Source organism: Peromyscus leucopus, chromosome 5 (genome assembly GCF_004664715.2).
Source record: "Peromyscus leucopus breed LL Stock chromosome 5, UCI_PerLeu_2.1, whole genome shotgun sequence".
Taxonomy (NCBI): domain Eukaryota; kingdom Metazoa; phylum Chordata; class Mammalia; order Rodentia; family Cricetidae; genus Peromyscus; species Peromyscus leucopus.
In genome coordinates, this window is record NC_051067.1 from 6260475 (window position 1) to 6284876 (window position 24402).

The window sequence follows — 24402 nt, forward strand, 5'->3', positions numbered from 1 at the left end:
GAAGACTGAGAAAGGCCCTATAATGAATACTTAGAACCTGGCAGCTCTTTCCCCAGGCAAAGTATGCTGTTTGTATTATCTCCTTATTACAAAGGTATTGCCTCCTTCCTCCTGAGACTGGCCCCACCGAGAGCAGGAGCTCAGGGCCATCAGGAGCTGGAATGCCTGGAGACAGTTGAATGGACTGCAGTGGCAGCCAGCAGATAATCCACAATCCGTCATCCGCATGTGCAGCTCTGATCACACACGTTAAGCTGAGTAATGTGATTACTAAAGTGGCACCTTATTTACACTTCCTCACAGAGCATCGGCGGCTGCTTTTCTGAAGCAGCCATCACCCGGATTTGATTTCTCAAAAATCTCCCTCTGTAACCTCACGAAAGCATCTATCCAAAGGAAGCCTGCACTATGTTTATAAAACTCCATTATCAGGTTGGAGCAGAGGATAAGCAGGGATCAATTAAACATGCCTACCTCTATGCTGGGCACCTGGCAATCGCTATCTCTGGCCATGCTTCCAGGCACCCTGGATGGTGTTGGCACCGCTGCCCTCATTACTCAGGTGAGGAAGGTGAGCAAAGACAGGTGAAGTCACTCACACCGTGGCGGTGGAAATGACAGAAGAAGTTGCCACTTAAAAAACTGCCTGTGGTACTTATGTATTCCAGGTTTCTGGCTGGGAAGCAGAACTATTGATTTCAACCCCAAACTGGGGTAGGAGCTGAGTTTTGTAAAAAGAGAGGCATGGGAAACGGCCTTCTGAGGCTTTGCTAGGAGATAGGAAGTTACGCTGTGTATTGCTGCCATGTAACTCCAGCAGGCAGCCCTACTGAGGTGCCTCTGCTTCTGACTGAGACTGGTGTGTCCTACTGCTAGACTGGATGAGGTGTCAGGCCTCGATTGCCTGGTTAACCAGAACCACAGTCCAGGTTTGCTGTGGGTTTGTCACCATGTCCTAAGCAAACGTGTGATTTCTGTGCAAGCTCTGAACCTTTTTCTCATGTTTTTGGAAGGGGTCATGGGATCTGTGCTGGTAAGAGAGCTGAGGGTCAAGCCTTGCTTCTTCCATACCCTTCATTTCTTAATGAGGTAGTAGAAATGCCTGGATAAAAAGATTAAGTGAATGGATGGAACATTTTGCCACCCTGGAAAAAAGCTCATAAGAAAAGACCAAGGACTTCCTGGGTTGCCTTGGAATGTTTCTGGGCTTTTCTTTAGCTTGGTCCAGGGGCCCTCCTCTTTCTTGCTTCCAAGGCATGGTGCATGGTCTGCTTGTCAGAGCCTCAGCTATGAGTCTACAGGGGTCTTAGATGCAGCTTTGAATGAAATGTGGATTTTGGCAAAAGTATCTTCACCTCTGAGTCTGAAAGTTCCTTTGGGTGTAATGTGAGGGATGTGCTGCTTCCCCTCTGTTCATCCCAACACTTTAGTGAAGCGAGCACATAACACCCATCTTTTGTTTGTTTGCATGTTCATTTGGCTTTTGTTGTTGTTGTTGTTGTTATTGTTTTCTGAGATAGGATTTCTCTGTGTAACAGCCCTGGCTGTCCTGGAACTTGCTTTTGTAGCCCAGGCTGGCCTTGAACTCACAGAGATCCCCTGCTTCTGCCTCCCAAGTGCTGGGATTAAAGGCGTGCGCCACCATCACCCAGCTAGATAACAACCATCTTAATTTTGTAAAAATTTTAAAAAATTATCTTTAAAAGCAGAAACAGGAAGGAAACTCAGCTCTCCCAAACACTGGTAGTCACTGTCACCATTTTGAGTTTTCCTTGTGTATATTCACTTTTCTCCTCACATGGCCTGTGGACATATCTTCGGGGTGGTTGAGAGCCTAGAGCTTGTAACTGTGAACTTGACTGAACAAGACTGTGATCCATAGGTTCTGGCATGATCTAGAAGAGCCATGTTGTCCTGGTATAAGACAAATTGCTAAATGGTCTTATAAAAACAAAACAAACAAACAAACAAACAAAAAACCCAGAGCCAGATATTGGGATGAAAACCAAAAAATCAGAAGAATAGGACAAGCCACAGCCAACCTCACCTTACTGACTCCTCAGCCTCCAAAGAGAGCTACTTCCTGTCTACCCACACCTATGTGCTTTTCTGTTCTGTTCTCTCATTTGCTCTCTCAGCCCAGCTACATCACTCCCTCTTCCTGCCCAGCTTTGTCATTTCCTGTCTGTCTGTACAGACCTACAGACCTCTATGGTTAGTGCTGGGATTAAAGGTGTGTATCACCATGCCTGGCTCTGTTCCCAGTGTGGTCTTGAACTCACAGAGATCCAGACAGATCCCTGCCTCCCAAGTGATAGGATTAAAGGCGTGTGTTACCATTGTCTGACTTCTATGTTTACTTATAGTGGCTTTTCCCTCTGATCCTCAGATAGATTTTATTGGAGGACACAATACATCACCACAATAGTAGCTGACTTTTCCCTCTGATCCTCAGATAAGCTTTATTGGGGTATGTGAATAAAATATCACACATCCTGGCCTCCAGCATGTTAGTGGACCTGGCTGCCCTGTCCCTTTGCATGCTGAGGGCAGTGAGCACTGGGGAAGGGGAATGCATTTAAGGTGGAGAGGAAGTAGTTAGCTACTATTACATCCTGGCTCTCTCTCTTGAGTCTTAGTTTTGGCTTCATTCCTCCATTGTTCTCCTTGCAGGAGAGGGCAACATGGTGAGTGATTTGCTCTTGGGAGTTTGTCTGTAGTTTATGTCTTCATAGTTCTGACCATCATGGGGACAAACCAGCTGAGTTATTTCCTAAGGTTCTTGAGTTATTTACTAAGAAAGGGACTTGAGGGATCCCAGATACAGTAATTCCTTGTATTCACACTAGTGCCTTAAAATGTGAGTGGAAAAATAAAGATCCAAGCAATAGCGGCTATTGCTCTGGTTCAGCGTAAGTTCTTATGCATGCTCCAGCCCTTGGCAGGCTGTGAAAAAATGCTCCCATTTTATGTACACAGAGATTTGGGGCATATTTGGTTTCTTATTTGACAAATTTAGACTCTGAGACAGCAGAGGCTTGGATTGTCAGTTTTCCAATAATAAATGAATAAAAAAAGCGTGAAATCATCCCATGGCTTTGAAGGCTGAGTGCCCCTCCACAAGAAACCATGTCCTTACTGGTGTGTCTGTGTTAGCACATAAATGATCTCGCTTGAGGGTCTGAATTGAAAACATGGAGGGTTTTGAATTTAAAAGATGGGGGCATCAGACGCCAGGCTGTACACCCTTCCTTTGCCCTGTCCTCTGCAGGCACAGTCTGAGTGACGACACCAGGGCATTCATTGTTGTCCTGGTCTGAGGCTTGGAGGCAGGACCCCTAGGGTTTTGATTTCAGAGCATGGTCATATTGGTGTGCCACTTACTCTTGGGGCGCTGCCCTTTGGAGGGGTAGATGCTTCAATACTTAATGCAGAGAAGGTGCAGCTGGCTGGCAGTGTGCCTCTTGAGGGGAGCAGTGGCAGATAGTTGGCTCCCATCATGGCTCATAATGACTCACACATGTTCTTAACAGGTGGCATGGGGACTCTTGCTATTGGACCAGAAAGGTTGAGGACTGAAATGCTCGCCCTGGGGTGGCAGGTGGTGGGTCTGTGTGCTTCCTAGGCACCAAGTCTGTGCTCTGCCTTGCCACTGAGGCCCTGAGGGTAGTGTTCATCCTGTGTATTGTTCCTTCCCAGTGTCTGCAGCCGCTGCAGAGCTTCCTGGTCCTTTGGCAGGAGCAGACTGCAGGTGCAGAGGACACTGAGGAGACCTGGCCAGTGCTTCTGCTGTCACTGCCTCTGGGTTCTGGAGCCATTGGCTTTTTCCTGATTCTCCTGAGCTGAGGACATCCACAGCAAAGACTGTGCACATGAACTTGGGCTAGTTCCACACTATGTGCAAGCCCCGCCCCCATACTCTGCTTCCAGAATCTTCCTTAACCTTCAAGATCCGGTCGGTGGTTGCATCTTTCTCAGTAGAAGTTGCCTTGCTTCTCTGGGGTGTGCATGCGTGTACATGTGCATGTGCGTATGTGCATGTGTGATAATAATCAGTGGTCTCATCCTCATAGTTGTTATAGCTATTTTTCTTTAATGGCTACACTTGTCAGGTACATTACATTTGTAAGGCATCCTTACGTTTCTGGCTCTCTCTCCTCTTGGTGCACCACAGGCTTCATAAAGCTATGGGTTAGCTGTTCCTCGCATCTATTTTCTGGCCCAGTGTCAGGGCAGACAAACAACACGATAATTGTGCATTTAGAATGAACTTTTTCACTGGCCCCTGGGCTCTCATTGGGCTCCCTAGACTCCATAACACACAGGGCTGAGCGTGTTTGGAAGACAGCAGTTGCTTGGGCTGCTTCCCTGGTGGCTCTTCAGTGCTGTCTGCTAAATCCAGCGTGGCCAGCCGTAGCAGTCCAGCTGGGGAAATGGGACTGCTAGATAGAGATGGACCAGCCTAGTATGTAGATATCGGGGCTGCATTCCTACCAGGGAACGCGTGTGCATTGTTTTATGGTATGAGAAAGATTCTCTTAGGGCTCTCTGGTCTCTGCCTTGTCCTCATGACAGAAATCCTTCTGTTCTCTGTAGTGGGCCAGATGAGAATATTCTTAGCTGTGGAGTCCGGGTGATATGCCTCTGATCATGTCCCTAAGCTTTCCGAGTCTATCAGCATCTTTCCTCTGCTGGTGGGCAGCACTGATGCTTTGGGGTGACAGGTTTCGTTGACTCAGGTCTTGTTGGCAGCTCTGTGGATTCTGAAAACAATATTTAATCATCCTTAGCAGATTCTTACCCTCACTTGGTAAACCCTGGTTTAGTGGTGGGTGCATTCTCTCCCTCATGGAAACTTGTTAGTAGTTGTGGAGGTAAACTTTGGCTCAGGAATATGAGGCCATTTTTTGGCAGGCTTGTTTACTCTGACCACCTCATGATAGAAATCATATTGCTGCAGACATTACATATTTCACAGAGGAAAGCTACCTCATGATGGAAACAATATTGCTGCAGACATTGCATATTTCACAGAGGAAATGGCTGATCCTGGCTGTGGCACTAACATGGAATGGACAAAAGACTTTGATGGGATCTATTTGGGGGCTTTGTTGACTCTGCTGCTCCAGTGCTCCTCGGGACAGTGTCATTGGCAGGTGACAGTAGGAAGTGGACACTTTAGGGACCCGTTGAAGAGCATCTTTAATGCTACCACTCCTAGACTGTCTGTGGAAGCGGCAAGGGCAGCAGAGGGCTGGAAGGAGCTGTAGTCGAATGAGCCGGGTGGCAGGTAGACATTTCAGAGACACTGTGGCTGTGGCTTTCCAGAGGGGAGAGTTGAGTCAAAGTGCCACAGCTTTTGGTCAGCATTTTGATGTCTGGGCTGCACCATTTTGATTGGGGCTCCTGAGAAGGTTGATGGCAGGCAGGTGACAGCAGCAGTTCAGGGCTCGCAGGCAGGACACTTCTGTGACCTCATCCTTGCTGGCTCTTGTAGCTGTGCTTCTTGGCCCCAGAGGCCATCATTGTGCCCAGGAAGGCTAAACTTGGGTGGGTAAGGTTCAGGAAGGTGGGGCGTGCTGCCCCTTACTGGGGCTGGATTCACAGGTCGAGTTGCTGTCTGGTCCCTCAAAGACCTAGTGAGGCATAGATTTCTGTTCTCCCACTTTACTGGCAGGAAGCTTCTGGTCTTTGTGCTCATCTCCCATCCCTTCCTGTCTCCTGTCTTCACAGAGCATGCATGCCCATGGTCCTCTCTAGGGTCTCCAGTCTCTACATTCCTTACATGGTGCCACTGAAGGAGGCTGTATTGTGGTGAGAACATGGTCAAGCCAAGTGAACACTGAGTTCAAGTCATATTTCTCCTCACTAGCTATGTGACCTAAGATAGTAATAGCTCCTTCCAAACTGCAGTGTCTGTACCTGAGATACAGGCCTGTTTATTGTACCTGTCTCAGACAGTTATTGTAAGGGCCAGATAAAACAGCATCTGGCCAGGTCATCACTGGACCACTCACACATGGTGGCCGTTACTGGTGTCATCATCATCACTATTAGCTTCTGTTTAAAATTTTTATTTAAACTTTTTGATGTACACTTCATTTTGGTCCAAGTCTTGACTCTAAAACCATTTATTAGATCTTCTGTTGCTATGATAAAAATAACCACAACCAAAGCAATGTAAAGAAGAAAGGATTTGTTTATTTTGGCTTATGGTTCCACAAGGAGAGAATCCATCCTGGTGGGGAAGCTCGGTGACAACATTTCATCCACTCGCAGGAGAGACAGTGAGAGTTAGTTAGTTAGTTAGTTAGTTAGTTAGTTAGATGGATAGATAGAAAGATGGATGGATAGATAGAATAAAGAGTGATGATGAGATAGAAATAGAGAAATGATAGAGACAGATACAGAGATAGACAGACATACAGAGATAGAATAAAGAGAGATAGAGATAGATGATAGAAATGATGTAGAGATGATAGAGATATATAGAGCTAGAGAAAGCTAGAGCTAGGGATGATAGAGATAAAGAGATATAAAGATAGATATAAAGAGATAGAAAGAAACAGGAGGTGGGAAGTGGGGCCAGTCTATAAACCCTCAAACGCCCCCACCCACCACTCCAGTGACATACTTCCTCTATCAAGTCTCCAGTTCCTAAAGGTCCCATGCTCTTCCTGAGTGGAACCATCAACTAAAGATCAAGTGTTCAAATATATGGGGAACATGTCTATGGGTTGTAAAGTCTGCTTGTTCTGAGATGATGTGGGGGTACTAGCTGTGAGGTAAGGATGCTACTGAGCACCCCAGTGCTGCACACCTTGACCCATCCTCCCAAGTTCCCTGTGTCATTGTTCTGCTTCCCAGGTCCCATGTCTGCCCCAGCTGGTGTCACCAAAGGGAGGTGCCCATTTCATTTTTCTCTACTCTAGTCCCTCATCTCATGGCCTTGAATCCAAGTAGAAAATTATGTGTGTGTGTGTGTGGGGGGGGGATGTTGCAGCATCCAGGAAATCAGGCAGAGGTGGGATCATCGTGTACTCATTCCGGCTCTGCTGATCCATATGTGTGTTAAACACAAGCGCCATGTTGGCACTAAGGTCCCACGGTGAAGCCACCCAGCCCAGCCCCGGGGACTAACTTCTGTGGCAGAGCTACAGAAGAGCAGCCAGCTGCTGCAGTGCGGCCTGCAAACCAGTCAGGTAGCACAGGGCCTGGAAGAGCATGGGCTTCCAGGACAGGCTGCATGCGGGCCAGTTTGAGGGAGTGAGGGCCTGGTAGCCTACGGAGGATGGGGAAGTGTGTTTCAGGTGTTGAGTGGACAGCATGGGCAGCATTTCAGAAGTCAAGCAGATTTTGTACTGTTTCAATAAAAGATAAAACCAAAAGCATTCATTCCGGGCTGGAAGGGGGCTGGAGTGTGACTGGAGTGAGCTGGCGAAAGCGTGCAGGGGCCGGGCCCTAGGAGCCCGGTTAGTGGACTAGCCACTCCGGATTGGAGCAGTGTGAATGAAGAGCTGGCAGCGCTTGTGGGAGGCAGGGAGGCCGGGCGGGGCATGTGGTGATGCGGGGAAATCTGTCCTGGGTGAGGAAGTGGTGGTGGGGATGCAGAGAACTGACGCAGAAGAGGGAGCCACGTGTGAGTCTGAAGCATGGGATTGCTACCGCTGAGGAAAGGAAGTGAAGCCAGATAACCCAGGTTTTTTATTCTGAGGACCGGGCTTTAACCCATGGCCTCACACACCCTAGGCAAGCATTCTTCCACCAAGCCCCCAGCTTCAGCTGGATTCTTGCCTGAGTGAGTGGGTGGTCAGAGGTTCTGTATACCCAGCTGAGAGTACCCCAGGGGCCATGCTGTGCATGTGGGAGGCCCTAGAGCTGGGCAGAGGACCTCTAGTGTTCTGTGACTGGTATGCATGCTGTACAGAGTGGCTCTGACATTCCCTCGGTCACCTGTCACTTGGTCTGAGTTAGTGTATGGTCTACTTCCTTTGCCCCATTGAGGGCTAAATTACAGTCACCTAGGATGCTCTTTAAAAATCCCATGCTGGATGCCATCATGATGAACACCATGCTCCAGGCCCCTTAGTCAGCATCTCCAGAGTAGGATAGGAATCAGTGATTAGAGAGTCCTTTGGCTGCTCCAGTACTTAGCCAGGGACAGTGACTTTCTCCTGGAATCAATATAACCCAGAGAAGACTAGTGGGGAGGAGGGAATGTGTGATGGCATATAGATAGAACCCTTTTCTTTCTTTCTTTTTTTTAATTTATTTTTATTTTATATGTGTGAGCATTGGCCTGAACGAATGTGTATGCATCATGTGCATGTAGTACTAGTGGTGGCCAGAAGAGGGCTGCACCTGGAGTTGCAGACTAAGACTGGTCATGTGGGAGCTGGGGAACAATCCTGCAAGAGCAACAAGTGCTCCCGCCAAGTGCCAAGCCATCCTTCAGCACATCCTGTTGTTAAACGGAAGCATGCTCATGGAGGCCTAGTAGTCAGGAGTGGGGGGCTATCAGAAACATGGTGGGACACAATTAACTTGGAATCCATAATACCTGGACAAAACTGGGTCTTGGGCCAGTTATCATTTGTGCTTTCTGGGGAATGAAATTTTAATGCTTTGAGACAGCAAGGGCTTTGTTTGGTGTGCCAGCGGCACAGACAGTTTCAGGGATCCTTCATCTGCTTTCTTTATGCAAATGACTGATTACATAGAAATTTTGCCTATTGGAGCCCAGTCTCTGTGTTAGGATACAGTTAGTCATCATTGAAACATTTACGTGCGGGTTCAGGGACTCACCTTAGCGTTTGTATACTGTGAAGCAGGGAGCAGTCTAGTCTCATAAGATCGCCTCTCTCTGCTAGATAGGCTGTGTTGTCTAGATGAGGGTCACTGAACCGTAGAGTGGGCGTGTGGTCTTTAGAAGCAGACCTGCAACTCAAGCTTCCAAGTCACATTGAATTAGTTTCTTCATACCAGAGACTAGTAAAATAGCCAAGATTGAAAATATTTTGTAATTGTTTTCTGCTACAGCTGGGTCACCTTTCACGTGTGTCTCATTGGTAAAACTCAAATATACAGAAATCACATCATAGAAATTTTAAACATACCACTTCCACAGAGCCTATTGATCCCCTCTGTGTTCCTGGGGAACCTCACTGATGTAAAGCTCTAGAAATGGGCACGAGAGCACTTGCCTGTCACTTATTTCTGAAAGCCAGCTGTGCTGGGCACTGGGATCCTTGTCAGGATCTAAAAGCATCTTTAAGGTAGGTACCAGTGGATAAGGAACATGGCTCAGAGAAGCCAGTGTGTTACACAAGGCCACTCAGCTAAGAAGTGCTGGAGCAGGAACTCAAACTCACACCCCCTTCAAAGCCTGCCCTAGCTCCTGCTGCCTTTGAGTCCATGGAACTGATTTCTCTCCTCCCTAGATATCGACAAGACTGCCTTTCATTAGCTCAGACAAGCTGGCGGCTTTGCCGGTGAGGACAAGGGCATGGGTGGCATGGGTCTTGCCCCACGGTTCAGTATGAATGTATATGTAGCGTCCTTTCAGCATTTGTGTTAGCAGAAGAATACAAGAACAGATACAGAACACAGTTCAGAGAAGGAACCACAGACTTTCCTCTTCTGTGTGGGTCAATAACACACTTTACCACCTCAATTTGGATGGCTCCATAGAGACAGTAAGTCCCAGAGAAAGGAGAGCTCATCGCAGCAGTTACAGCTCTAACTGGCAGGGAAGCAGGGGTGCGAGAGAGTAGGGGTGGCGGGGGCAGGGAGGAAGATGAGTCAGTCCTACTCATCTCACAATTTCCATGGCTGCCCAATGTTTGAAGTCCCCGCCAGCTGTTTTGGAGCTTCAGGGCAAATGATGCTTTTGCAGAAATACAGAAGCTCTATCATTTTTGGCCTTTGTTGTTGTCTTGGAAAGTTTATTGATTGGGCTGATGTTGCAATGAGTCATTTGACATTCTTGTGGATGGGAACAGTGGATGAGTGTCTGGGTTTCATCAGAGTTTTGCTAGCTCTCCTGCAGCATGCACAGATAGCTGAGACATGCCGCTCCACCCCCCACCCCAGTCATTACCTTTTTACCTAAGTCCTTTCTCGTGGGCTCTGTGGGTGATGGACCTTAGCAAAGGAATGATGGTAGGTGGCTTAAAATAACTGGCTATGACCTTTATAATGTTTTGAAATTTTGATGCATTTATCAAAAATGTGTACATTCCTTCTTGTTTGATGTGATTCTTTTATTTTTTTCCATTCATTATGCTTTCGGACTCAGGAAGTTGAGGTAGGTTTTGCTTTCAAACCCTATGTAGACATAGTATCAAAATAGTTGCAAAATAAAATGTAAATTGTATCTCAGATCTTTAATCTCCATGGTAAATATTTGTTTGCATTCAGCCAACTGGGAATATACAATGCTTGTTTCTCATGGGTATATGTGAGGGATGTAATTTATCAAATGTATATAAGCAGTCCATTGACTGTGTTATTTTTTTCTCATTAGTTACACTACAAGTACGATTGTCAGTTATTATCTGTATTTTACTGGTGGGTTATTTATTGAAAGAGCGGAGAAACCCACATTGTTATTTTCTAAATCATTCTGTCTAAAGCCTGCAGGACTTTACACCAAATGTCAGACCAATTTATCAAAGAATAGCTCTATTCAGGGTGAAAGTGATTTAGAGTGTGTGTACAAACATCCACCCACCTGTGCTTACACACACCGGTAATAGTTATGGGGATTTCTCAGGGGCTGCTGTGCTCTTAAAGCTAGATCAGCTCTCTCGTATTTGAAGCAATTCATCAAGAATTTATCATGCACTGTGGAGTGTTACCTAAGGGAATATGCGGCTCAAACATCACCTAGGCTCAAGCATGTGTGTATTTGTGTGTGTGTGGGGGGGCAGGATCATACATACACATTGAAATGCACTACAGCAGCATACAGCACACAGCTCCTGTCCCTGGTCAACCAAAGTTCCACGAATGATGTTTAGGGGCTTCAAGTCACTTCCCAGTCTGAACTTGGTGGTCAGTTGGACCATTTTATTCAGGGTTCCTCACCAGGGCTATTCCTTGGTGATGGATGGGGCAGACTTGGCAGAACAGATTCACAGAGAGAGAGCATGTTACTGGTTTAGAGATGTGAAGGGACACAGCTCAGGGGTGAGGTGGCTGGATAGGAGGCCATGCCATTTCCCAAAAGATGAACTGCTTTGCATCATATAGTAGGTTGACTAGCAAGCATTTCTACTGTATAAGAATTGAAGTCACAGGAAAATGTCCTATTATACAGTAGATGGCCTTACAAGAGCCTGGTCTGGAACTTCTGTTAACCAGTTTAGGGAAACCTCCTACCCAACAATCTACCTCCCCACTACTCCACTCTGTCAAATGCCACGAAAGAGAGGTGAACGAGTGTGTGTTGAGTCACCTTCAGAAAGTTTGACTCCTGTCTTTAATGGGTCTTTTCACGGGTTTGCGCTTGGTGGAGTTAGCCTCCATCTGGGATGCTACTGATACGGAAACACTGCTTCCCTACAACAGAGAGACACACTTCTTTCTGTTGACTGACAGTGGCCCCACAGATGACCTCACAGTGACTGTGGTGACCTCTCTGTAGCTTGCTTCCTCTGCTCACGGCTTTCTTGTTCACCCCTGGTCAGGATAAATGAGGCTCTCATTTATTTTCCAGGCTGGCAATTTGTATTGTCTCAGGTAATCTTCAGATGGATCTGCAGGGTTCAAACAGTTTAGCTAAAATATGTATGAGGGAGAAATTATCTGTTTCATGTGCACTCAGTGTCTTTGATCTGTGGCATCTGAAGCTGTTGTATGTAATAAATTACCCCTCATCTTCATATTCAGAGCCACAGCACTTGGGTGCCTTTGCTTGGCTCTGCTCCCAGCTTTTCCCTGGAGTTGGTTTTAACAGTCTCTGTAGCTGAAGTAGGAGCCTTCTGAAAGGGAAACCCCTGGAGAATATTGGGGCTAAATTGTGTCAGCCGTTTGGGGGCTGTGGTACAAGGGAAGAGAGATCATGTTCAATTGTGCTATAGGACAAGCCTGTCCACGGTGACTTGATCACCCAGAGTCCACAGAGGTTTGGCCTCATTTCATGTTAGGCAGACTCCAAGCTTCCTTTAGCAGACTGCAGTAGAATGCAATGATCTTGTCACATGTAGTCACTTGTGCAGGACCTGCTTCAGGACCCCAAGAACCCAAATGTTCACATCTCTGAAATCAAGTGCACAGTGTTTGTATAGAACCTGCTCATGTCCTCCATGTAGTTTACATCACCCCTGGATTACACATGATAATTAATATAGTGTGAATGCTATGCAATCATTAGACCACATGGTTTGGTGAATCATTATAAGGAAATTGACTGTGTTCAGTGCAAATGCAGGTGTTTTTCAAAGGCTTCTGATACCAGGTTGAATCTGTAGAAGTGGCATGTAAGGTATGGAGAGATGACTGTGTTTATGTGTCTCATCATACACAAAATGACTTGTGAGAATACACACATTTGTTATTATATGTTATAATATGATATAAAAATACACACATGCATGTGTTTACAACTTTATATATATTTGTGTGTGTATGTGGATATGTGTGTGTGCATATGTATGTATGCACATGTGTGTGTGTATGTATATGTACAAATTTTCTTTTCACAGATGCTGATCAGAACAGAATATCTCTAATGCAGTTAAAAATTCAGTTAATTCCTTTGGACCAGCTATCAGCAGCTATTCATTTTATAGTGTCCAGTGCTGTGTTTCTGGGGATATTTAGCAAATGAGATGAATGTTGAGATAGGACTTTTGTCTCAATTGACATGATAACATGATACTACAGTACTAACCAGTCTCTAGTTCTTTGCTGTGAGCACCAGCCATTCTTCCTTCCTCCATCTTAGACATACAACCATCGATTTACTTTCTGACTGTCAGGCTGACTCTTTAGAGTACTTACCGTCCTGAAATGTTTCGTGATTTCAGCCATCAGTCCGTAAACTCATGCTTGAGCCTCTGTTTAGACTGGTGGAGTCTTGGAGAGTCTCATCTAAGGAGAGTTGGGCAGGTCACTTGTGGACTAGCACAGTAAAAAGGAATTTGCCTTTCTTCCTAAGAATTGACTGGACTCCAGAGCAAGGCTGTGTGCCTCCCTGTCCAGAAGCTGACACTCTTAGGCCCTGCAGGGTAGACTATTAAATGCAGATAGGGAACCACTCTGCCATCCATGCTGTTCAGTCTGGGCAATACATTAATGAGAGTTATTGAATTTAATAAATGACTATATTTAGATGTTTACTCTAAGTCTCCGTAGCTGAAGTAGGAGCCTCCTCAAAGGGAAACCCCTGGAGAATATTGGGGCTAAATTGTGTCAGCTGTTTGGGGGCTGTGGTATAACCAGTTAGGTTATGTCTGAAAATTAACTGTTTTTGGGTCCTTGCAAGTCTTTTTAAAGAATTCCATCATTCGATGACCACATTTCTCGTCAAGAGGCCAAACCAGACAGACTCACCCAGCAAGCTCCCATTTATCCAGTAGCCTCCAACCCTATCTGAATTTGAATAGATATCAACTTACTTGGGCTAGGAAAATGGTCAGAGGTAAGGGCTCTCAGGTCCCGGTCTCTGCTGGCCTCCGAGGTCCTGCTAGCAGGAATGTATTGTCACGCACCTCAGCATCGAGCTGGTGAGGGACCACGCCCCCTGCTGCTGCATGAGAACGCTACAAAGGACAGCAGCACCTGTGTTTCATTTAGACAGAAGATAAAAGCCTGGCTTCTACAAGCTGTGTCTTGAGCCTTAGAGAAGAGAGCAGCCCTGGTATTGGTGGAGTGACAGTTTGAGCCCATAGATAGCTGTCCTTAAGTCTCTCAAGGATGCCAGTGGTTAGTTAGGTGGGACTTGAGGAGGAGCAGATTCCCAGGTGAAGTCTCTAGATGGCGTTCTTCATCCCTGGCTTTTTGTGCCTTGCTGATTCTACCTCATCAAAATCTCTCCCAGACTGAAGCAGCTGAAGCAGCTGAGCGGGTGTGGGCTTCTCTGGGGCCACTTGTACATGTTAGAATAGTGATCCCTCATGCCCTGATACCTCACACTCTGACCCTGGCAGTAGATGTGACAGCTAGAAATCCCCTCCCTGCTGCCCCTTGCCCATTTCCCCAGTGACCTTTGTTGCATCGAGTACTTCCCAGTGCTCATGATCTTAGCCTCTGGTGGAAGGTTTTCCACTAGCTACAGTAAAATTCATAATACTCAAAGCTTTGTGAGCTGCCAGCTCCTTGGCCTGTGTTTTGGTGATCTACTTTCCTCTAGTGGGGGGAGAAAATGATCAGATGCAGGACGTGATTCCTCATCCCACTTGGCCTCCCTGGGCAAGGGGCTGTTTGAAGGACTTACTTTGCATAATGAGTTTTCGTTCGAGGTGTGCTTTCACATTTGCAGTAATTAGGAAGTATTATTACATTTGTAGTGGATTTTAAATATTCTAAGGCAGATATCAGCTTTTAGAGGCTTTATATTTAAAACCGTGCTTTCCTCCCAAAAGAAAAATGTAAAAATAGCAATTAGAGTTAACCTGCAAAGAGACAAGGTCCGGAAGAATGCTTCAAATTCCATCCAGGTTCTCAAGTGTTCTGAATCATTAGGGAATATGCTGTTCTTGGGACCTGTTCAAACCTTTCTGGGATATCAAAGAGAATGTAACGTGTGAAATTAAAGTAAAGGAACTTATCTTAGGCTCCGGCCCTTCCCTCGGACGCACATCCTCACCTTCTAGAGCTCCCCTGGATTAGAACAGCATGTTCAAGTGAAAAGATTTCAGAAGCTCCACACTGCCCTTGGACTAGCTGCCATCCACTTTGCATGAGAAGAGTGCATTGGTTGGCAGCCTGAATAGTTTGTTATCTTTGTCCTCTGGTGATGAGACCAACCCTTTGGGGTTATCTCTTGCCTTGCTCTCATGAACAATAGACTCTTCTGGTAGCAGGATTGTCTAAGGCTAAGAGGAGTACTAAGTATTCCACCAACTCCCACCCTTTACTTAAGACCACTTAGCACTGGCTATTAGTTTTTAGATAGCACAATGCCCCAAATTTGGATTGTATTTAAAACAATAAGTGGAAGGGGGGATGTTGCAGATAGATTGTTCTAGACTTTTTTAGTGATGGCTCATGGGATAGATCTCAATGCAATTCAGGTGAGCACAACAGTTGTGTCGTAAAATTAAAGCTGGAGCAAAGCAGACCAGTTCCTTGGAGTTAAAAATAGCTTAGTGCTGAGTCTCTGGGATCCAGGGGAGGCTGTTCATGTTTATTCACACTCTGCAAAATGGAATCACTAGCCATGAAGCAATATGTTCTGAATTAACTCTAAATCCAGTTTCCTAAGATCTGTTTGAGGGCTTGGGTGACCTCAACAAGGATCTAATAAAGTCAGGTGATTGAACGATGAAATCCACAGGAGATTGTGTGGGGGATGAACTGCAGCATGGGACAGTGGGGATGGTAATTTAAACTAATTGTACACTTGGATGTAAATTAACGTATCCAGAAGGGAAATCGGGGACTTGTTGCAGACAGCCCTTTGAAGGTGTCTGTGATGTGTGGAGTACCTGCCCCAAATCACAAAGCTAACAAACTGGCCATCAGCTGAAAAGGGCCAAATGCCCTGGAGGTGGTGTGGTATGATGCAGAACAGTACAGCCTTTCCCGCTGGCATGCTGTGGGTGTGCTGGGGAGGGTGAGGCCAGTGGTGTTTGTCTAGAAGGGAGAGGGTTGCTAGCAGTAAGGAGAGGTTAATAGAACCCTGAAGAACTGAGTAATGAAGGACCCACCCTGGCACATGTTTGGTGCAGACTGCGTGCAAGAACCACATGGCTGTGATGGGAGCAGAAAAGACTTGGCTTCCCATCCCCCTCCATCCCTAAAACAAAAGACATTAAGCTAAACATACCGCCCAGGGGTGTTCTAACTTTGGAATGGCCCTCTGGATTTAGGCTCCCTAAGTGTTGGGAAACTGCAAATGTGCACCACAAGATATATGTCTCCATGTAAAAGAAATGCTGACAGTTAAATTATCAGCTGTTACAAACACAGGGGCTTAATCCTAAGTGAGAGCACCCAGGCATCACCTACAATATAATTGATAGCAGATACACCTCACACTTAGGAGATGGCTGGGCTTGCATGTCAAACTAAGATGAGCAGAGTTGTTTCCATATCAGGCTGAGATGTTTTTATAACTCCCAGTGTTTACTACGCACAATTTGAAAGGCGAGGATTGCAGAAGTAAATTGACTTTTTTTTTTTTATTGCATTCTAATGCTTGTTTGGGGAAAGATTTGTAAGCTGTGAGGGTTCTCCTTTGTGTTTTGGAAAAGGGACAAGGCAGCTTTTATGCAAGGAGAGGCCTCTGACATCTGACCTTTGTTTCTACTTTTCTTTCCTAGGATGACTATTTCAGAAACTGGAATCCCAACAAGCCCTTCGACCAAGGTAAAAGGATGCATCATTTCTAGCGGCGCACACCACGGGAAATGCCCACTCACTCTGCCTTCCTTGCACGCAGCTGGTTCTCTCTCTCTCAAGCTACCTAGCATTCTTATTTTATTGACTTTGGGCCCTCAACTGAGTGGGGTGGTAGAAATTATTTTATCAAATTGGGTATTTGTCTGAGGTTATTTCTAGACAGATTTAAACAATTTTTATAATTCGAATCAGCTGGTGAAATTATTGATTAGTTTTGCTTTTTTTAAAAAAGTAAAATGATTATCAAGCTTGTGAATTGTACTCTGAAGTTTTATTCATAGAATATAATATGCTGAAAGATATCCTCCCATTCAATGAGGGGGAAAAAAAGAATAATTCTGGGAGATTTTCAAGGATACTTGAAATCATTTGTTAAATGCATCCCTTTATGATTTTTATTTTAAAAAACAATTTTCTTATTTTGTGTGTGTGTGTGTGTGTGTGTGTGTGTGTGTGTGTGTGTGTGTTCCTGTGTACACACACATATACATGTGTGAAGGTCAAAGACAATCTTCAGGAGTTGGGTCCCTCCTTCCCCCATGCGGGATTCAGTATCACACTCAGTTCATCAGGCCTGGTGGGAAGTGAATTACCCCCTGCACCATCTGGCCAAATACCATCCTTTATGGTTTCTAAGTAGAAGCTGTCGCAATGTCACTCATGGATAGGTGGTTGTCCCATCGAGTCCTTCCCACTGGTCCTGGGAGACACAGAACTGTTACCATGGGGCAGATGTAAGTCATTATGTCCTTGTGTGAGTTACTAGCACACAGCGAGGGCCTAATCTGAATTACTGTCCTGTTCCTGCTGTCCCATGAGTGACAGCTCTTGGTACAGACATCACTGCTGTAATGACACTAAGTTATGTTGTGGATATGCGTGTGCTGTTAAGCCTGAAACTCAGAGGAGACACCATCTACCATACATATTTTCCATGGCTCACAATTCTGACTCTTGGCTTTCAGTTCAATCTCTTCCTCTGGACTCTTTTCCTCATCAGGAAAACTGATGTTCAAATTTTCACGTGTGTTTATCCCAAACCTTAAAGCAGTACAACATCTCCATTGTCCATTCCCACATGCCTTTATCCATCCATCCATTCATCTACTCACCTTGACAATTTATTGAGCTCTCACTGTGTGCACAAACACCAAGCCAGAAAGAAACCTAGTATAGAGCAAATGGACCAAGGTTAGTGTCCACCGGAGCTGCCCAGAGTGAGGATCAAGGAAAAGGAGTGGCTATGATTTCAGTGGGCTGTGTCGATGACCACAGCGCAGGTGTGTGCAGCATAGGGTGTGTGGCTGTGTAGAGGACTGTGGCAAGGGGTTTGTGGGTCTGTGTGTACCAAGGAAGGAGGAAGGGTGTGTGCAGAAAGCTTTCCTTTGGAGGCTTTGCCTGGGATATGCATGTGTTAGCCTGCCAGGGCCTTGTTCCTTTACAATTCTCACAATCATCAAATCACCCCAGCAGTTGACAGCAGCATGTATGAAGGTGTTAGTCATGTATGTTAAGCATTTCCTTAACCAAGTGTTCTTAGAAGGCTAAACCTTCGTTTATGAAGGATACTCATGATGCAGAGTGATACATCCCCTGTTTGTGTGTGATGGGCGAGTTTGTCTGAAGACATCTGCTTCAGGCTCTCGATTGTGATACCAGCTCTGCTGTGAGGTACCCTGAGCTGCTGCTCTGGGCTAAGATGCATACGTAGACTCTTGTCCTCCAAGGAGCTAGATTTACCCCCTCCCAGGGCGTTCAGACAAATGAAAGTTCCATGAGGGGAAGACACATTTGCTTTTATTAATGCACATGAGAGAAGAGAATGTATGAAGGCAAGTACTGTTTGCCATCTGGATAGATAAATGATTACTCCTCTTGTTTTGATGGTCACGCAGGGATTTTTGAGTCCCAAGGGAAACATGGCATTTAAACCTACTTAGGAAAAGACTCTTGAGAAGCATTTTGCCACTGTTCTGCATGGGGAGCTCTGGCCTGTTCTGTGCTTGAAAAATTAGGTCTGCTGAAATGAACCCTCTCCCCAAACCTCCCGATGCTTAAGGGTACAGCTGAGTGTCCTGCTTGGTACCTCCGTGTGGCTGCTGTGGTCATTTATATACACAGCCATGGGAGAGCGGTAAGTAGAGAACAATCTTCACGTACAATATTAGCTCCAGCAGATGCCATCAATTACACTGTACACTGCTTAATAGAAATGGATAGCCACTGACGGTACTGACACCACATGGTGAAATAAAAGCCACAGGCACAGATGACATCGGGCATCTCATCCTTTGGAACACAGGGAATTACTGAACTCCACAGAAGTGGTCAGAAACATGAAGCCCTTTCTATTCTGTCCTGCTGCCTTTTATTGCTGTGATAAACACCGTGACCAAAAGCAGCATGGGGAGGAAAGGATTTATTTGGCTTACACTTCCACATCACAGTCCATCATTGAAGGACGCCAGAACAGGAGCTCAAGCAGGATCCTGGAGGCAGGAGCTGATGCAGAGACCATGGAAGAGTGCTGCTTACTGGCTGGATGCCCCCAGCTTGCTCAGTCTGCTTTTTATACAGCCCAGGACCACCAGCCCAGTAACAGTACCACCCACAGTGGGTGGGGCCTTCCATGGGAATCATTAATCAAGAAAATACCCCCACAGACATGCCCAAAGGCCAATCTGATGGGGGCAATTCCTCAGTGAGAATCCATCTTCCCAGGCAACTTTAGTTTGTGTTGAATTGATAAAAATTAACCAGATACTTTCCTGATCTGAGGAAGGATTAAATACAAGGCTAGGGAGATGGCCCAATGGATATAGTGCCTGCTGTATGAAAGTGGGGGCCTGAGTCTGGATCCCCAGAATCCAGAGGTGCAGCAGCAAACCTACAGTCCCTGTGCTCCTAAAGCAAGATGGAAGGTGGGGGCAGGGAGAATCCTCAGAGGCTGACGGGCCAGCTAGCCTGACGGGCCAGCTAGCCAGTGCACACAGGGCAAAGAAGAAATGGCCTCAAGGAAAGAGGACTGCAAGAACCAACATGGAGGCTGCCTTTTGACCTCACATGCCCACTGTGGCACATACATATGGATACACACACACACACACACACACACACACACACACACACACACGGGGGGGGGGGGTTGTAGGGGGAGAAAGAGGGAGGGAGGGATATCAAAAGAAGGTTTGTATCAGAGAAACATTTACTTGACACAGAAAGAACTTTTTGAAAACCACACTCAGAGTTCATAAAAGCTGTCAAATATTTAATATTGATCATAGGGACAGAACTAAGGAGGTCCTCTCTTGTGGGACATGCCCAGTCACACGGGTATGGAGTGTGTGAGCACTGATTGATGGGGACATGTCATGGGTAGGAGCAGGGTGAGGTTTGGCTCATCAGGACACTCATAAGCTGGTACATGTTTACACAAATGGCTCCATCATCGTGCTGTGACTTTCTTCAGCCTCAGCTTGGCCCCACCCAGTCTGTGGCTCAGGCTCCCTGTTGCTGCACAATTGATCTTGCTGATATCAGTCACCTCCAGAGCGGTGTCAAGAGTGTCTCCTCCTCTTTTCCACCTGATGAAATGAGCTTGATGAGGACAGTTGTCCACAGAGTCCAGAGGAGAAAGAAAGAGACAATTCATGGAACTACAACAGTGTCTTTACAAAAGTAAAAGTGTGGCTTTGGAGTCCACAGAATTTGGGATGAAAAAGCTGTGAAGCAAATTCTAATGAGTTATTTCAAAGGTTCCCAACTGTCCTATTAGAAAAAGAACGCTGAAGTTTGTTTACAATATTGTTTATGGAATAGCTGGTGGGTTGTTGTTGCGCACGCGCGTGTGTGTGTGTGTGTGTGTGTGTGTGTGTGTGTGTGTGTGTGTGTAATTACCTGATCACATTGGAATGTTTAGAATTAGAATGTAATTCTGATGACTTGAAGATGTCTCCAAGTGATGGAGCACGGATGGATTTAGATCTCTCCTGTAGTTGTGGGTCCCGGGAATGAGCCTGGCAGTTTATGTGGGTACGAAGTCCCAGGTGATGAAACAAGCTGTGTTAGGAGGAATGGCTGAGAGATTCATCAGGGGACCTGCCAGAGGCAAGTGGGCTCCTTTAGAGAGAAAGAGGTGGGTGTTTCAGGGACAGCACACAGTCACTGGCTTTGAGGATGAGGCTCCTTCTGCAGTGAGTGCATCCTTCTTATCTAGCAGCCCAGCAGGGGCTCATCCTCAGCAGGTGATTTCAGAGCACAGGAGGAACATGCAGGAATAGATCTCCAGATTTAACAGAAGCCAGGGAGTCAGGAGCCCCATCCACATGCTGTTAACTCAAATGGCAGGAAAGAAGAGAGCCCTGAGACTTTGACTTCACCCGTTATCCAAACATCCCAACAAGCTCAAATCCTGACACATCACAGAACCATTGGAGGAGAAATTTTACAACTGAGAGGAGAGGTTCTTCCCATGCTCCAGCTGCCTTTTGGGTCCCAGGGCCCTGTGGAGTGCCACAGCATGCTGTATCGCTGGGCTGAAAGAGGCATGGGGACAAGATGGCTCACTGATTAAAGTTGTTGGAACTTTCCCACTTAGATGAGTCTGGAAGTTTTTACACTCTGGACCAGCTAGAGATGCCAAGTCTCTGGGGCTCTCTTCTTGGTGTGGAATTTAACACCCACCTCCACAGAACCTCTGATTTGCATTCACTGGGCCTTGAAAAACAACTTTTAAAGCTTCACTCACCTCTGAGCCTGGGAACTGCTATAGCTCAGAGGCAGCTGGCCTGCTTCGTGGGAGGCAACAGAATGGTTTCCCCCTGACTGCTTCACATCTAGAGGAATGGGCTTCACTTCTCCATCACCACACAACTTCAGGAAGATGTTCTCTCTAACTCAACACTTCTGATTCCCCTACACCCTACCACACTGTACTCCTCACTCCAGATAAATCCATTCTTCTCTCTCCAATTCTTTTATGTCTTGACCCTGACAATGAAAGAACTATTTTTTAATTGGAGTATTGATTTCTAAATGTTGCAACTCAATCCTGGCAGGGAAGAGAACATGATTAATTCAAATATTGGTGTTCTTGGGTTTAATTCCATCTCTCGGCTTTGAAGGTTCAAGTTTGGTCTTTCCTCCTTGTCTGACGTTGCCTGTTTGCTTGCCTGGGAGAAACAAACCATCAGATCTGCAATATTTGCATCCAGGGGAACCTTTCTTGGTCCTGTCTCCCATTTTCATTTCCCTAAAGGTGGTAGGACTGTTACTTGTCTTTTCTTTCCATGTCATCTGAACATGTGCACAAGGTGTTACATTAAATCATATATTTCACAGTAGCAATCAGTCTCTCTTTCTCTAGGCTGCTTACAGCCCTCAGCATACTGTTTGACATTTTGTTTTTGTAGCTGTAGATTTAGCGATTCCTTTACAATGTAATGTTCCTGCAGGTGCCACATTTTACTCCTGTTCTCCCCTGTTGATGGATGGCTACATTGTCTCTCTTTGTTTTGGTGTTGGGGTACTTTTTCTTAACAACTTCCACAGGCACACAATGACTTTCCTGTCAAGACTTTAGCCCTGCAGAGAGGTGTCTCCCAGAGGGGAGCCAGGATGGGATGTTGTACTGGCTAGTTTGATGTCAACTTGACACAAGCTGAGTCATTTTGGAAAAGGAAACCTCAATTGAGAAAATGTTCCCACCAGACTGGCCTGTGGCAAGCCTGTGGTATATTTTCTTAATTAGTGATTGATGAGGGAGGGCCCAGCCCATTGTGGGTAGGTGCCATCCCTGGGCTGGTGGTCCTGGGTTGTATAAGAGAGCAAGCCAAGTAAGCCATAAGGAGCAAGCCAGTAAACAGCCTTCCATGGCCTCTGCATCAGCGCCTGCCTCCCGGTTCCTGCCATGTTAGAGTTTCTGCCCTGATGTCCCTGGATGATGGACCATAATGGAACTGAAGGCTGAAATGAACCCTTTCCTCCCCAAGTTCTTTGTGGTCATGTGCCTTATCACCTCAATAGTAACCATAACTAAGACAAATGCAGCTATGCCAGTATCAAAATGGCCAACTCTGGCAAACACCATGGTCTTTCTTAACTTAAGGTTGCCTATCACGGATAGAAAGTTTCCCCTTTGCATTTCTGGGTGTTAAGTTCTGAGAGCATGCCTCTGTATATGTTTTCTCCTAGAGGAAGGAAAAATGAAACATTCAAAACATAATGCTCTTATTTTAAAATTACAGGTTAACCAATGAGGTATGAATATAACTTCAATAAAACCAGTAGAAATAAATGGGCCTTTTAACCACCAGGGTAGGAAGAAACATTTAGTGTAAGCAGGAAGAAAGGCCCAAGCTGGAGCTGGTTCTTGCCCCAGAGTCCTATGAGACCTTACAGAGGACTGGGGGAAAAGGAAGAGGTGAAGGGCTCCTGGTTAGATCTCGGCTGTGCCATTACTTTGTGGTCCCAGCCACACCCTTCACTTTCTCATTTGTAGGAAAGCACGGATGTGTGATTCCATCTGGATGGACATTTGTGAAGTGGCTGTTAGGCTCACAAGGGCCGAGGGGATGGCGGGATGGCTCGGATGTAGAATGTTCCTAATGAACCCATGCTCTTTCTAGACTATTCCGTTAGGTGTACTTGTGCGGGCTCCCTGTCCCTGCATAGAATGCTCTGGAACAGCTTCCCAGGACCTTTGTCCCCAGAACCAAGGAGTAAAAACCATTCAAGGTTGTGTTTCCCCCATTTGGGTGGGATAATGGAGTCATAGGGCAGTAAAACTCACCTGGCAGTCATGGGCACTATGGCTTCCTGTTATCATATAAGAGCCTCCTCAGAAGGTCCAGTCCATTCTAAAGTCATGCTGATCAAAACTTACAAAATTTGATGTAGTTTTTAATTCAAGGGAGGGGATCTACTACAATTCCACCTTCAGGTAGGACAATAGCCCTGGATATGTTGATTTTGTTGAGCTGTAATGAACCAGCTTTGGCTTAGATGAATTCCCAACAGAGTTAAAATATGTTAGCAGAATTTAAAAAAATCCATCAGTATGGCTGGTTCAGCTCTCTGCTTGGAGAGTAGAATGGATTCATTTTGTTCTCCATTTGCACAGAAGGGAGATGGGTACTTCAAAAACTGCTGGACCCCACTCCAAGCCCAAGTCAAAGTGTTTTGCTTGTTAAGACCCTCATCTTATTATGTAGCATGTGATTGATGGGGACCTGTGCAATGTCCTTTTTACATAGTCACCGTGCACACAGGAGGCAATGGCGTCTGTTGGGCAGGCCCTGGCTCTGCAGCTTTGGAGCTTGGCCTCCATTCCTAACTTCTGTTCCTCTGTATCCTTGTGCAGTTGGACAGGCTTCTGCCTTCCTGGGCCTGGAGAGTCTTGTCTGTGTGCCAGAGCTTATGGGGTTTATTAGACCTATGACGTGATCCACAAAACTGACCCAGCCTTCTTATAAAGAACACGAGAAGGGTGGAAAGCTTTGTCACAAGATGCACAATTACCGATTCGTTCTTGAGCCTCAGATGTGGAAGGATCTGAGCACTTGAGTATGAGCTGTCTGACTAGGTCTGTCAATCACCTAGTCAAGTACTTCCTTCACTCATTACAGTTTGATATCCAGCCTGGCACCCAGTAAATATGATCAGCGTGGGTGCCCCAAAGAAGCTTTTCGGGTTAGGGGAGCTCAGGTCAGGGGTCATCAGTCTGGGTGATGTCTGGCTGGAGACCCCAGACGAAGTGCCTGGTGCCTTCCTAAAAATGGCCATGCATTTGGAGGAGGGCTGCAGTGGAAGCACAGAGTAGGGAGAAATAGATTC

The 24402-nt window shown here is 46.0% G+C and overlaps 1 protein-coding gene across 1 annotated transcript in view; it reads left to right on the forward strand.

Moving 5' to 3' along the window:
- Positions 1-24402, forward strand: part of Spock1 (SPARC (osteonectin), cwcv and kazal like domains proteoglycan 1) — a 494915-nt gene that overhangs the window by 205602 nt on the left and 264911 nt on the right. Inside the window, exons 3-4 of the mRNA XM_028863297.2 lie at positions 10298-10306; positions 16491-16536. Coding sequence (XP_028719130.1) covers positions 10298-10306; positions 16491-16536 — 55 coding nt within the window. The remainder of the gene's footprint in view (positions 1-10297; positions 10307-16490; positions 16537-24402) is intronic.